General features: G+C 42.5%; 1 protein-coding gene across 2 annotated transcripts in view; it reads right to left on the reverse strand.

The window, feature by feature from the left end:
• DOCK1 (dedicator of cytokinesis 1) overlaps nt 1–14,877 on the reverse strand; it is a 277,154-nt gene that overhangs the window by 32,905 nt on the left and 229,372 nt on the right. For both annotated transcript variants that reach the window (XM_054276537.1, XM_054276536.1), the window contains exons 39-45: nt 9,949–10,038; nt 7,485–7,589; nt 5,113–5,254; nt 4,832–4,910; nt 4,425–4,509; nt 3,554–3,640; nt 104–280 (exon numbers count right to left, since the gene is read on the reverse strand). In XM_054276537.1, coding sequence (XP_054132512.1) covers nt 104–280; nt 3,554–3,640; nt 4,425–4,509; nt 4,832–4,910; nt 5,113–5,254; nt 7,485–7,589; nt 9,949–10,038 — 765 coding nt within the window. The remainder of the gene's footprint in view (nt 1–103; nt 281–3,553; nt 3,641–4,424; nt 4,510–4,831; nt 4,911–5,112; nt 5,255–7,484; nt 7,590–9,948; nt 10,039–14,877) is intronic.

Here is a 14,877-nt window from a genome sequence, read left to right on the forward strand (position 1 = left end):
ATTCAGGGGATCCTGGTGGAATCCAGGGATTCCTGGAGGAATCCAGGGAATCCTGGTGGAACCCAGGGGATTCCTGGTGGAACCCAGGGAACCCTGGCGTTACCTTCTCGTAGTTGGCGAAGCCCCCCATGACAGCGGGGTCCACGATGCCGTTGAGCAGCATGGACAGGGGGTTGATGGGCAGGTTGGGGTCGTTCAGGTGCTGCTGCACCATGTTATTGATCTTGTCATTGGTCAGCTGCATGGTTTCTATGGCGTTTTCCAGCGGGCTGATCTCCACCTGAAACCCAAACAAAAGGAGATTTCAAACCAGGGCAGAGTTTTTAACCTGCCCAGCAAAACCCCATGGGCAGAAACATTCAAGAACTTTCAGAACTGAGGTTATTGGGAGATTTTTGACCAATAACGACCAGAAAGGGTGATTGAGGTACTTGGTATCTCTGTGCTGCAGTAACTGATATGATGATGGCTATCAGTGGAGGAAGTTAACTGCATTTTGCTGCTGCAGGAGGGATTACATCCCAGCACAGCATCCAGAAAGGCTCTGGCAGCAATCACGTGAGGTTTTTTGGAGGATTAAGGAGAACATCAGAGATTAAGGGTTGGTGAGTTTTAGCAGCACAAAGAAGATCCAGCTTAACGTAACAGTAAGAAAGAAATGATAACTTTAACGTGGATTTCCTGATGGAAAATGTAATCCTAAGCCGCTCAAAAATCAGGAAGATATTTTTGCAGTGATTATTTTGGTGTGTTTCCAAGGACATCGAGTTGAATATTTTGATGAGATGACATCCAAACTATCTGCTGTGCTTTTTCCCAAGAGGTCACATTTTCTTCATCTGACCATTGAGAACTGAAGGGAGAAATTTTATTTCTACCTGGACTTTAATGAAGAGTCACCTCAGATGCCTTCATGAGGTGAATTAGCTCTTATGCTGTCTAAAACTTGCTTTATTTTAATGGACTGACCTCCAGGTACTTTTTATGCCCAGCTACCGTGTCTTTCAAAAAGTTCATGTTGAAAAAAACAGAATTAAAATATTTTAAATATTAGTGAATGGGCTGAAAATCAGTAACTTGCAGTGACCCAGAGTGTAGAGACTCCTCATTGGAAGCCACAGCCTGCTTGTATTAAAAAAATTATGTGGAAGGGAGAGGAAAGGAAGGTTAATTGAGGCCTGTGAGGAAAATGCAAGTGTATATTTGATTACAGCCTCATTTACATAAATGCTACATAAACAAAGCAGCACTTCTACCTGGCTATCAGTTGCTTACCCTGTTTCTGAGAACCACTTATAATCAAATCTCTTTAGTTGTTACTCTTACACCTGCCAGCTGATTACATCAAGGATGTTTTAATTAGCATTTTGAGCAGCCTGCCTGCTGCATGATTCTGAAGGCAGGGAAGGAGCCTGGTGGCTCTGCTGGAATGGGAGCAGGCCAGGCTCGGACAGAGCCCAGAGTGTCACAGGGGAATCTGGACTGGGGAGTGAAGCCACATCCAGCATCCGATTGGGCAAAACTGCTGGGAACATCACAGGCTAAATTTAGCACTCTGTCACTTGTATTAATGGCCTTATAACTGTGCAATAATGTGTTGATGAACCATTGCTTTTAAAGCTCTTGAGCATCTCCAGAAATTAGCACTCATTGAGCTGACAGCTTTTTGACTTTTCTGTAGCAGCAATCATGGCTTTCTTTCTCATTCTCCTTTCTTTTACTACTCTTGTAACACTCCCTCTAATTTTTTAAAAGCAGATGGAGAATTGCAGTTGCCATCTCACTACTACAAACTGGGCTTTGGAACCTGGTGAAAGCTATTTATGAGAAGTGTAAATTCTGAGCCTTGCTCCCAGGGCCACTCTGGGCACTCCTCACTCTATCCAGAGAAAACAGGAATTACATTGTCCTGAGACATTTGTACAGAATTCCAAGATAAAAACAAAACAGAGATTAGCATTTCTGCTTTTTAAACTCAAATGTGATTCCAAATCTGATTTCTAATTCTCTGGCTTCTCCCTCTCCCCTACAACTTCTTGTGCCCAGCTAAAGCAAATCAGATACAGAATAAGGAATGCTGGCCCCAAATTCCTTGCAGATAATGAACAGATTGCAAAGGTTTAGGTAAAAGTACTCAGAAGGAATTGGAAAAGCCAGCAGATTTAAAGCAACTCTGCATGTTCCTATGGGTTATGTAACATAATACACTGCATTTATGAAATTACTCCATTCTCTCAGCACTGATTTGATGTAATCTCACCTCTCCCTTTAACGATATTCCAGTTCCATCAATAAAATATGAAACATGCAGAGCTGCTGGAGTACCCTGGTGCTTAGCAAGGGATCAATAATATCTGTATCCATAATCACAATTTAGCATTACAGGGATGTAAACCCTGTGATCCTCCTTGCAGCATTTTAGCTGACAGAGATCTTGAGGAAAGTCAATATCCATTTTGTGGGAACTGTGCCAGAGGAGGTCAGAAGTTATCTGTAGCAGTCTTCCCACACGTTATTAAGTTCCATTCTGCTGTCATTTCTCAGCTCTGCAACTCACACAATCCTTGCTCCCAAAGGGCTGAGGGGGTTTGTGCCCATTTGGGTGCCAGGCAGAGCAGGAGGGGTGCACACCAAGTGCCTGTCAGGCTCTGCTCTCTGCCCATCCGGACTGGCATCAGATCTGCCAGCCTTTACAAACAGCACTTCTTGCCATCACGAAGATAAATACAATCTTCCCCATCAGGGTTATATTGAAACTACGAAATTCATTAAAAATTCAATGTGTTTTATTCAGCTGCCTGTTACTGTCACACATCACATTCATATTCTGTTACTATAGATACCATAGTAATTTTCTGCATTACTTCTGTTCATCCAAATACAACTGTCCAACATAACCTCAATGGAGCAATGAAAAAGGTTTTAATTAATCATATGCAAATTGTTCTTTTCCTTTAAAAATAAGCCTCACAAGAGAGATTTCAAAAACGCAGTAACAATGTTTTTATTGCTACTTAAAAATTACAGCTGCATAAGAATAATTTAATCTTAAAGGCGTTTAATGGATATGTCTTATCTAAACAGTCTAAATGGTTGAACAGAGAAATGAGTAATTTGGAGTTACTCTGTGAGGTTGCTGAGGGTATATTTAGCTAAATATGGAGAAGAAACAAAAACAACCTTTAACCACAAGTGGCAGCCACACAATGCCTTTGATTATTGGGGTATTTTGAATTAATGACAATCAAAATATCCAGCTCCTCTTTGATAAAGTTCAGGCTAGATTGTCTGGGATGGAGCATGGTTTCCCTGCACCACTTCAGGTTTCTCTTCATTCTAGGCACCTGCTGAGAGACACAAATGCTTTCTGAAAGGGCTGAAGGCCTTGGAGAGCTGGCTTCATTGCCTGAGTCACCCTCAGGATGTGCCAGGTCCAACCCCATGGATTCCTTGTTCACAGATCTAAACACAGCCACTGAGACACACAAATGCTCCCTGGCTGTATAAAATCCCCATTTGCTACACAATCTCAACACAGCCAAGCTGATCTTACCATGAAAACTGATTTGACCTCAAACCACCTGAGGATCCCCGGTAATTTGTAGGCTGTCACATAGATGGTTCTCTCAATCCACATGTTCTGCAAAGGGAACACAAGTGTCACGTTATCCATGGGCAGCTGGGACCCCGAGCAAAGCCCTAAAACATCAGCAGCAGGACAAGGACCAAGGTATGGCAGATGTCACAGAGCCAGGGGGAAATTCCAAATGGAGAATGGAGCAGCACTGATTTAAATCTGGTATGCGACTTAGCAGGGAACAACTGCTCCCATTCTGAAGGAGAATACTAAGGAAAGATCCCCTGGTTTTACTGGATGTTTTTGGGTTGGAAAGGACTTTAAAATCCATCCAGTTCCAGGAGCAGGGACACCTTCCAATATCCCAGGCTGTTCCAAGCCCCATCCAAGCTGGCCTTGGGCACTTCCAGGGATCTGCACAGCTGCTCAGGGCACCCTGTGCCAGGGCCTCCTCACAGCACTCATTTATTGACCATTAGATGAAACAAATTATTTAAAAAAAAAAAAAAAAAAAGCCAGGAAAAGCAAAAGGTATTAGTGACAAAAGATTTTCAGATGCCGGACTGGAATCTTCACAGCAAGATGAGTTTCAGGTGTAACTATTAAAAATCCCTTCTCAGAAGAGCTATTTTTACAAAATAAATACAGCTTTGCCCATTTTTTTTTTCCTTTTGGTATAAACGAGAACATGATAAATTGGCTTAATTAACTTTCTATGAAAAATAATCCCTTTAAACCTAGAATTTATTTCTCAACAAGCAAAAGATAATGAATGGCTCAGATGCTCAGAATAGAGGGGGATAAACAAGCAAACCAAAAGTAGTTTATTTTCTTCATAATTTCTTACTGCAAATTCGTTGTCTGGGTTTTTCTCTCCTTTTCGAACAGGACGTGAATACTCAAAGCGTTGGACTTCATTCACCCTGTAGAAACTGAAAAGACGGAAAAGAATCATGGAATCACTGAATGGATTGGGTCGGAAATGACCTCAGAGATCATGCAGTTCCAAGCCCCAATGCACCATGAAAATCAAATGCTGTCTGTTTAGGAATGGATTGTAAATTCTAGTATTAGAGGAAGTTAATGAACAAATATGGGATCATTATTTTCCAGTGGGTTGGACTGTGTGCCAATAGTAAAAATCATCATTAAATGCCCTCACAATGCCCATGCCCCTTGACTGTGCACAGATTCCTATTACAACAATGTGCTATAAAGGGGACAGAGAAACAACAAAACCCAACCCAAACTCACCTCACAATTTGCTCTGACACCGGCCTGTGAAATTTCGAGGGTAAATCCAGTTTGGGCTTAACAGTGAAGCACTGAATATCTGAATTTCAGGGGTTAAGAAGTGAAAAGGGAATTTCAGTCACATAGAGCAATCAGCTCAACAGAAACACACACAAAAAAGGACAAAACAACAAAATTGGTGCATTACACCCATCAGGGCGGAAGTGCAACTTGTTGGCCATAAATCCTTGACTTGAGCTGCTGGATGCACTGGCTGTAGTGGATGTACAGCCCAAGGATACACTGGCCAGAGGAGGTTTTGATGTCATCACCAGGGGGTGACGTTGTCTTCATCTTCTCGGCGTTGGGGAACTGCGTCAGCAGCCGCGCCTCAAAGTCCTCGCGGCGCTCGTACTCCTTGCCCCGGTAAATGAACACTTTGTTCTGCAAACACATGATGCCTCAGGTTTAACTTTTCTGTGTTTTACATTCTGTGCTGCTTTAGTGTGTGGGTCTGGGTTCACATCAGGGATGCTGAGCTCTGTGCACAGAGCAGGGAGACAAAACAATTCCTGCTCCAGCTGGGCACCAAGGACAAATGATCCCAATCTCAGCCCAGGAGCACAAACACCGTGGGCTGGAGAGAGAAAAACAAGCAGGGTGGGACTGCCTGGGCTAAAGCTGGAATGGGACAATGAACTGCAAGGTGCAAATGGAGCAGAACTGATGCCAGGGACAGACCCCGTGCCCGGCCGTGCATTTTGGGGCCATTTTGGTTCACCTTGGGTGCAGCCCTGGCTGGGCTCTGGTGCTGCCCAGGGTGGATCCATGGAGGAGATCCTTTGAATAAATCCCTGCTTTATTCTGGAGCTCTGTTCAGCCCCTGCTCTAGGGCAGCCTACACAAGGCATCACAGGGGCACCTCCAGAGCTAAAACCACTGCTCCCAGTACAGAACTGGGACCTCAGAAGTGCTAACCAATGCTGTTAGCACTTCTCAGTATGAGAGGAATTTCTCACTCCTCACACTGTGTCGTAATCAATACTTTATCAATATCTTTTTCTCATCTCTAATTCCATCCTGGGATCATTAAGCCCATGTTTACCTTCAGGTATTTTTTAAAGCCACACTAAAATCACCTCAAAACATGATTTCAAGGATCTGTAGCATTGGTGGCCATTGAAAATATATTGAGAGAAATTATTACCAAATCCAAGATGTCTCCTCCACCTTCCACAGCTAATAATGGAATGGATGTTAATAAATAAACTGGATTAGGCTTTTTATACATAAACATTTATTCAAAGGCACTCAGGTGAGCAAAAAAGAGTAGCAGGGAAAAACAGAAACATAATGCAGATTTAAGGAGGAATATCCAAAAAAAAGACTCACATTAATGGATTGGATTTTTGCCATAATAAACTTTAAACTTTTTATAACTTTAAAATTAGGTTTATTGTATTTGTAAGCATTGGTTTCTTCTTTGCCAGTAACGAAAATGAAGAGATATTTTATACAGTCCACTTACATGCTGAGTTCATTAAATTCTAAAGGAAAATGTAAAAGACAACTTGCATATTTTTAACTGATCAAACATATTAAAGCAAGTTTGGATAAAATTTGCATCTGCATATGCTTAACCTCATTACTCATCTCAAAATGAATACTTGGTGAAGAAATTATGCAGAACTTATTAAAAAAGGGTGTTTTGACTGGGGGTAGGAACCTGGAGTTGTTCACATTTGCCCAGTTGGGTTCGGTTCTGCAATGCTGCCTTTTGAAAAGCTCAGTAGGGGAAAGAAAGGTAATAATAGATGGCTCTGTATAACTGTAATTTATGTACATACATTTGTAATTCACAGGGAAGGCTGGAATAGAGGGAAAAGTGAGGATTTTCTCCAGCAGCAGGGCACTCAACAGCCTGGCTTTCAGAGGGCAAATTGGGAAGGAATTAATTCCTGTAAGGGTGGTGAGCCCTGGCACAGAATGCCCAGGGAAGTTAACAAAATAATAATGGGTTATTTCTGTGTCAGCAACTGCCAAGTGCCAGAGAATCATAATACAGATGCAATTCAGACAGGTTATAGCCCCACTTTTCTTTAACCACTAATTCAACCTGTAAAAATCCTAATATTAGTGAAAAAACCCCTTAAAATGTCACTAAAGCTATGATCCTGGCATCAACCGAGTGACACATGTCTTAAATCGGCACATGACACACACAGATCAATGATAAAAATTGCTGTTAAAGGTGTCATATACACCTTTGATAGTCAACTTCATTTTAGTGACAATGCTGGAAAGGACACTCACCAGAAAACATGGTCATACAAAAAGTTTCTCTACCATGGTCATATATATATATTATACATATAAATATATATCAACCTGCCAGGCAAAAATGTCACCATTTCAGATGGTTATGACCCCGAGTGATGGACTGGGTCATTTATCTTCATTTCTAGTGATACCCTGAAGAAATAGAAAGTACTGAATATGTTTGAGGAGAAAGTTTTTCTACTAAAATTCAACTATTCCATCATAGAAACCAGAAAGGAAAAAAACAGTGTTTGTTTTGTACACCTAAAAAATACCTGTCAGTGTCAGACAGGTTTCTCCAAGCCAAGGGGAATTTCTAGAGCAAGGAAAGTCTCTGGAAACAGGTGACACTTACCCTTATGAACGTTGGGAATCCCTGGCCATAGTATCCAACAGCAAAATAATCTGGTTTTGGTCGTATCACCTTCACAATGTTTTCATAGAACTGGGCTTGTTTTCTCTGCAAAAGAAACAGGAGGGATTTGAATGACCTGAGTTTTTAGGAGATTCCTTACACTTAAGATCTTGTATGCACCTCTAAATTAAAGCTGTTTCATTCCCCTGTTTTTCCTCACCTTTATATCAGATTCATGGCAATATTTGGAAATACCAGACTCTGTAGCCATGATTTTTCTACTCACCATAGTGAATCTGACTGTTCCCTAAGGAATATTTCAATTTTGATGAATTTCACCTTATCATGGTGAACATCACTGCTCCATATCCAATATCTCAATTTTGATGGACCTCATATTGGTGAACTTTATTGTTCCATATCCAATATCTCAATTCTGATGAACTTCATCACTGTGAACCTTACTGTTCCATATCCAATATCCCAATTTTGATGGGCCTCATCTTGGTGAACCTCACTGATTCCCATCCACTATTTCACTGGCAGTGAAGGTCAGGAATTTGCAAGGCAATCTGAAATTCCAGTTGTGACACTTCCATTGCCGAAACACCGGAAGGATGAAGCCACTCACAGCTCATCCCAATGGTGCTGACTTGTCAGTTTTGGGCTCTTACATCTCATTACATTTTTCTACTACTTCTCTTCCATCTTTACAACCATGAATTTGCATATGGAAAGCAGGCAGTTGAGAACTGCAGGAAAATGTAAATGTTGGAATAAACACACGCATGTCAGACGCCATCTGCTTTCGACGCCGACTTCTTCTTTATCTCTAATGATGAAATAATAGCAAATGAGCAGCTTCAGAAGATCTGTTCATTAACTTATTTTTAGTCTATTATTTCTGCAAAGAGAATGACTTTTGATCTGGGGGGAGGTTTAGTGCTGCTCCCACACGACAGATAACTGTAAATGGCACCAAGACTACAAAGACCCAGATCTGCTGAATATTTCTCAGCTCATCTGGAGCAAAACTATTTTGTTATTTGTGAATTGTCTTAGAGGCTAATATTTAATATTGCTTGAAGAAAAGAGACAAGAGGGAGAACAGAAATAACAAAAAACTTCTAAATTTTATTGTGGGAGAAAACAAGGAGCTGTTCAGCAGCAATAAGAAAAGCTGATGGGGTATGTGAGACCTGACTCATATGGGAGAGTGAATTTTGATCTCTGTCTTGTGAGGGAAATGCACACCAGGACTAATTCTGTGACATCTCACCTCCTGGCTGATGAGCAGATAAACTTAATTGTCTGATGTGAGGACTGGAAATTCTGGGTCTCCTTTCTTAGAAGAGGGAGAAACTCCATGGAAATATCCAAGGCCAGGTTGGACAGGGCTTGGAGCAACCTGGGGCAGTGGAAGGTGTCCCTGCCCATGGCAAAGTAGGTGGAACCGGATGAGCTTTAAGGTCCTCCCAAGCCAAATCATTCAATCACTCTGTGATCACTGGCTACAATGAATAAAGTGCAAATCCCAACTTCTCCTTCAAAATGGATCCAGTAGGATAATTAAAGAGTGGCTGCCTCTGTGACAAACCCATTCATGTTCCCATGTACAAGCAAAAAGGAGATGGAAAATTAAACTGAGGGACTTGGGAGAGTAGCCACCCCTGGTGAATAATCACCTCTGACAATCATTTCTAGCTGAGGAACAATCCTACCCAATTCCTTTTATGCTGAAATGAAGAATATTTTGTGCCCACCTCACCAGGAGCAGTGAGCTGGGGCTGTGTGGAGCTGAGTTCAACACCACAGGAATGCCCAGCTCAGACACACTGGGATAGAGAAAACAGATAAATAATTCAAAGAAATTGGGGAAAATGTACTCTGAGTGCAAAAGCAAAAGGCATCAAAAACTTTAGAGTCAAGAATTTTCAGAAACAAACGGGAATCACATCCCAACTCCTGTGGAAATGGCTGGGACCTGAGGAGGGACAGTGACAGCTGCCATTTATCTCTTTGGAAGAGAACAGGAGGAAAAAAATGGTGCAGGAATAATGAATGGGTAACGTCAGGGCAAAAATAACTGACTGGAGACATGAATGCTTGGGGATTATTCATACCTAAAAAAAGAAATGTGAATATAGAAAGACACTTGAGAGAGAATGGGGATTTTTTTTCATGTCCCCATTTATATTTAAATTCAAAATTTCCTTTTATACCCCAAATAAATCAGCTTAACATTACTGAAATGCTTTTCTTTCAGCTAAAAAAAATAAATTCAATGTTTTTCAGACAATCCACTGGTAGCCAGTTAATTGACATTGGTCCAACGAAACCATGATGGGTATTTGTTTCTGAATTTCACTGTCATTGATATACTATTTTTTATATAATTTTAAAAGCTTAGAAATTCAACTCTGAAATAAATTATTGCAGTGTCTATGTCATTAAAAAAACCTACCAGCAGTTCACTGAGTTGTTCATAATCAAACATTTCATTTTCATACTGTTCTGCAAGTTCTTTACCCAAGGCAATGGCCTCTTCCCACATCTGTTGGAATAAAAAAATCACAAAACAACAAAAAGAAGCTGAATTACATACCTTGGTTAAACATCAACATTAGAATCAAATAAATCTGGATAAAGCAACCAAATGAATTGTGTCACATGCCTGAAAACACTGAGCATCTGACGTGCCAAAGAGCTGTGCTGGGGTTATAAATGTCTCTATTCATGGAATTGTTGAGGCTGGAAAAGCCCTCCAAGTTCACTGAGTCCAACCATTCCCAGCACTGCCAAGGCCACCACTGTCCTGTGTCCCCAAGTGCCACATCCACATGGATTTCAAATCCCTCCAGGATGGGGACTCCAATCCAAACCTCCCTGGGCAGCTGTGCCAGGCCTCCACAAACCTTTCCATGAGGAAATTGTTCCCAAAATCCACCCTGAGCTGCCCTGGCCCAGCCTGAGGCCGTTCCCTCTGCTCCTGTCCCTGTTCCCCCCGGCTGTGCCCTCCTGGCAGGAGCTGTGCAGAGCCACAAGGGCCCCTGAGCCTCCTTTGCTCCAGGTGAGCCCTGCCCAGCTCCTCAGGGATTCTGCAGCCCCTTCCCAGCTCCTCAGGGATTCTGCAGCCCTGCCCAGCTCCTCAGGGATTCTGCAGCCCCTGCCCAGCTCCTCAGGGATTCTGCAGCCCCTGCCCAGCTCCCTCAGCCCCTCCTGGGGCTCTGATCCCTTCCCTGGACACACTCCAGGCCCCCAATGACTTTTTTATCATTGAGGCGCCCAAAACTTAAAAATGAGATTGGAGATGCCTGAGCAGTGCCAGTACAGAGGGACAATCCCTGCCCTGGTCCTGCTCCACACCATTTTTAACATACCCCAGGTGCCATCAGCGCTCTTGGCCTGGTGGCACTCAAGGTGATCTGCTCCATGACCTTCCCTGGCACAGGATGCACATTTACTGGATCCCAATCAAGTGAAATGATCAAAGAGCTTCAGAAATGAAATAATTCCTGCCAGCCCATCCAGTAATGGCTGGGCTAAACACAGCCCGTCCACCAAGAAAACCAGGACCTAAGGCTTTGGAGCAAGGCTGGTGATTGATTATATTTCATAATCACCTCTCTCTCCCTCTAATATCTGTAATCTGTATTAGACAGGACAGGCAATTTGCAGATATTGCTTTGAACAAATACTCATTATATTTCCATTGGTTCTTCTTCTTCTTGTTCCTCAACCATGAAATTCAGCAGCCGTCTCCAGTGACCCAAAGAAATTTAACAATATCCTTCAGCTCCTCAGAAGGCAACAATCTTAATGAGGAGCAGCAAGAATGGTTTTAAATGTGCATTTTTCATTTGTTTTTTCCACTCCAAAGGTAAAGAACCACTCCAACCCAAAAATATGCTTAAATTAGCACACCAGGCTACCTAAGATCAAACTTGATGATCTACTTCTGCTGCTGAAATCTGGTTGGCATTGCTGACCTCACTTTATTATAAAAATGAGTTTCAGAATAAGGTAGAAATGCAGATTTTATCTTTAGCCTTCATCTTAAATTTAAATGCTCTGGCCACACCACCTCATTCTCCTCTCAGCATGAGGCCACACATGGTCCTGGTGGAATCCTGAGGGGATGGAGAAGGGCTGAGGGGAAGGGCTGAACACACAATTCCTCATTTTCCCAAAAAATATCCACCTTTGGGGACAGGGAGTTTGGGATGAAGCACCACAACTTCCAAGGATGGTGGGAGGTGGATGCTGGGAACAGAAGAGGAAATGTGACCTGGGGAAACCTTCACAATAACTCATCCCTGTATCCATCTCATAAAAAAACCTCAATCTCATTCTCTTCAAAGCACTTGAAAGTGCAAATAAGAGATATTTTACACCCCAAACGACACAAATGAAATTCCACACTCAAAGCCCCAAAATCAGTGCCAGGTGAATTCTCTTTGTCTACTGATCTGCAAGGTGAAACTGCAATTCTTAGTATATCTGGAAAACTTGGAAAAAATAAGACTTTTAGAAAAATTCCTGGTTCTAGATGCTGATTTGAAAAACGAGAATAAAACATTAAGGATGAATCTTCAGCAAGTCTTCATACGGAACATGACATTGTCACAAAAAGCAAGATGATCTGCAAGGTAAAACTGCAATCCTTAGTATATCTGGAAAACTTGGAAAAAATAAGACTTTTAGAAAAATTCCTGGTTCTAGCTGCTGATTTGAAAAATAAGAATAAAACATTAAGGATGAATGGTCAGCAAGTCTTCACGTGGAACATGCCAATGTCACAAAAAGCAAGATGGGTCCCACTGGTTCACTGGCCATCCCTGCTCCTCTCTGGAAAAAAGGAGCCAATTTTCAAGGGGAGGGATGGACTGAAAGGTTATCCTGGCAAACTGAGTGGGAATGGCTGGAAAGCAGCAGGAGCAGGGAGGGAGCTGCTGATGGTGCAGGAGGTGAGGAAATGCAGAGGGAAAAACATGGGAGATCACATGGAGAAAGGAGAGAGATTCCTGCCCTCCAAGTAAAGACAAAATAAGGGCTGAAAACTGCACTGTGGGGCTGAGCAAGGGGAAAGGAGCTTCTGAGTTCTGCAAAAACCAGCTGGGATGATGTCTGGACAAAGTGGTGACCTAATTTAAGATTAAAAAGCCATGAATGCTCACAAGGAGCAGAATCTGGTTCTTCATTAACCTTGCTTTGCAGCTCCTCGTGATATTCGACCCCTCCTCTTGATTTTACTTATTTCTCCAACAAGGTTCAGAATGTTATTTATCTGGGGAAGAGGACTGGAATGAGCATGAGTTGCCTCATGTTTGTAAAGTGCCTTGAAGGTGAAAAACGCATCAGAAGGACTAATTACAATCACGGTAATGAGGGATCACGTCTGCAGGAAATTACAAGGCAGCCTGAACGCTCTGCAACGCAATTTTTGCAAATGGAAGGATCTGAATGTTTTTATCCATGTTATGGATCTAATCTAGCATGATGATACAGAGCATGTTTTTATTTTTAAACAAAAATTAACATGAATTTAAGAGTAAAGGCACAGTTGCAGAAGAAGGGGGACATTTTCACACACCAAGATGAGTTCATTTTGATTCAGAAGGGCAATACAGCACCAATTTATAGGAGCTGAACTAATATTCAGGTGTTTGTTAAGTCAGCAAGTGAAAGCTTTCAAAATCACTTAACCTTCCCTCATTTTGAGTGCCATTTTCTTCTGAACTTCAGCCATCCATAACTTGTGCATATTTTAATTTCAAAGACAATTGTGTGACTATCACTTCCCTTGTCCTGCTTCCCTCTTTGTGTGCTCCAGATTTAACCAGCCCCTCTCCAAAATGAGACTGGAAATAAACTGAAACCTAAATAATTTTTGATTTGCATCAACATTGTAAACAAACTCCCTTTAAGCAACTTCCCACTGACTCCTGGATGAGCACAGATGTGTTCCCAAACCAGGTCTGGGAATGCACAAGGTTTAGATGGGATATTGGGAAGAAATCCCTCCCTGTGAGGGTGGGCAGGCCCTGGCACAGCTGTGGCTGCCCCTGGATCCCTGGAAGTGTCCCAGGCCAGGCTGCAGGAACCTGGGAGAGCTGACAGATGTCCTTGTGACAGGGTAGAACCAGGTGACCTTTAAAGGTCCTTCCCAGCCCAAACCATTCAGTGATTCTGAAAGCAGACACACTCTGCCTACACATCACTGCCTATAGGTACCACAGCACTGCCACTGATTAAATAACAACTTTAGCAGAATTAAATCTCCTTTGATATTTTTTCACCTTCCCACCTTTGTCTGTCAGCACCATAAACACACCAGAGCAGAGGCTGCACCTCCTCTAGCCTGAACAAAGCCTTTAGATGTTACTGAATATTAATATTAATAATGGATTCTGTAAATGTTCCAGAGCCTGAAAAATGAATCCTCAAATTAAATGTGATCCAGATTTAGTTCATGTACAACAGACAATAATCACATAATCCTTGCACTCTTCCTAGCAAGGAAGTGGAGATGAACAGGAGAAAACCAGACCCTGGAATCACACCAGAATGATTTGGGTTTAAATCTCCTTCCATCCCTGCCATGGCAGGGACACCTCCCACTGTCCCAGGTGCTCCAACCCCAATGTCCAGCCTGGCCTTGGGCACTGCCAGGGATCCAGGGGCAGCCACAGCTGCTCTGGCAATTCCATCCCAGGCCCTGCCCACCCTCCCAGGGAACAATTCCTAATTCCCAATATCCCATCCAAATCTACCCACTGACAGCTTAAAGCCATTCCCTGTGTCCTGTCCCTCCATCCTTGTCCCCAGTCCCTCTCCAGCTCTCTTGGATTCCCTTCAGGCCCTGCAGGGGCTCTGAGCTCTCCCTGGAGCTGCTCCTCTCCAGGCTAAGCAATCCCAGCCCTCCCAGGAGAGCAGCTTCAATTAGAACATTTGTTTCTGGCTTAAATTACTGGAATTCCTTTAAAGTTTCTGTAAAAGTCATTTTACAAGTTCTCCTGCTGACAGGGCGTCACATTATCTTTAATGGAACACTTTCAGGAGTGTACTGAAAATCTATTGTACTGCAAATAAAAAAGGGAGAAAGGGGAAAAAGATTCTTTCCATTTTTGCCAGACTCCAACTTTGTCCCTCTCCAGCCAAGACCTCTGCCTAGGAGATAAAGCACACACGTTTTGTTTCTACTGCCTCTTAAAAACCTCACTGTGCTCCAACATCTCTGTTTGGAATTCCCAGCTGTCCAGTTGTTCCTCCAGAGGAGCAATGAGAACTTGGATTATGGAACTCAATTTCTTGAATGGAGAGAGCCCTGCTCTCCAGAGGCCAAGGAGTCCACAGAATCTCTAAGGTTGGAAAAAACTTCTGAGATCATCAA

This window comes from Melozone crissalis, unplaced genomic scaffold, assembly GCF_028551555.1.
Source record: "Melozone crissalis strain CALT ecotype California unplaced genomic scaffold, PUWL_Pcris_2 ptg000019l_1, whole genome shotgun sequence".
In the NCBI taxonomy this organism is placed as follows: domain Eukaryota; kingdom Metazoa; phylum Chordata; class Aves; order Passeriformes; family Passerellidae; genus Melozone; species Melozone crissalis.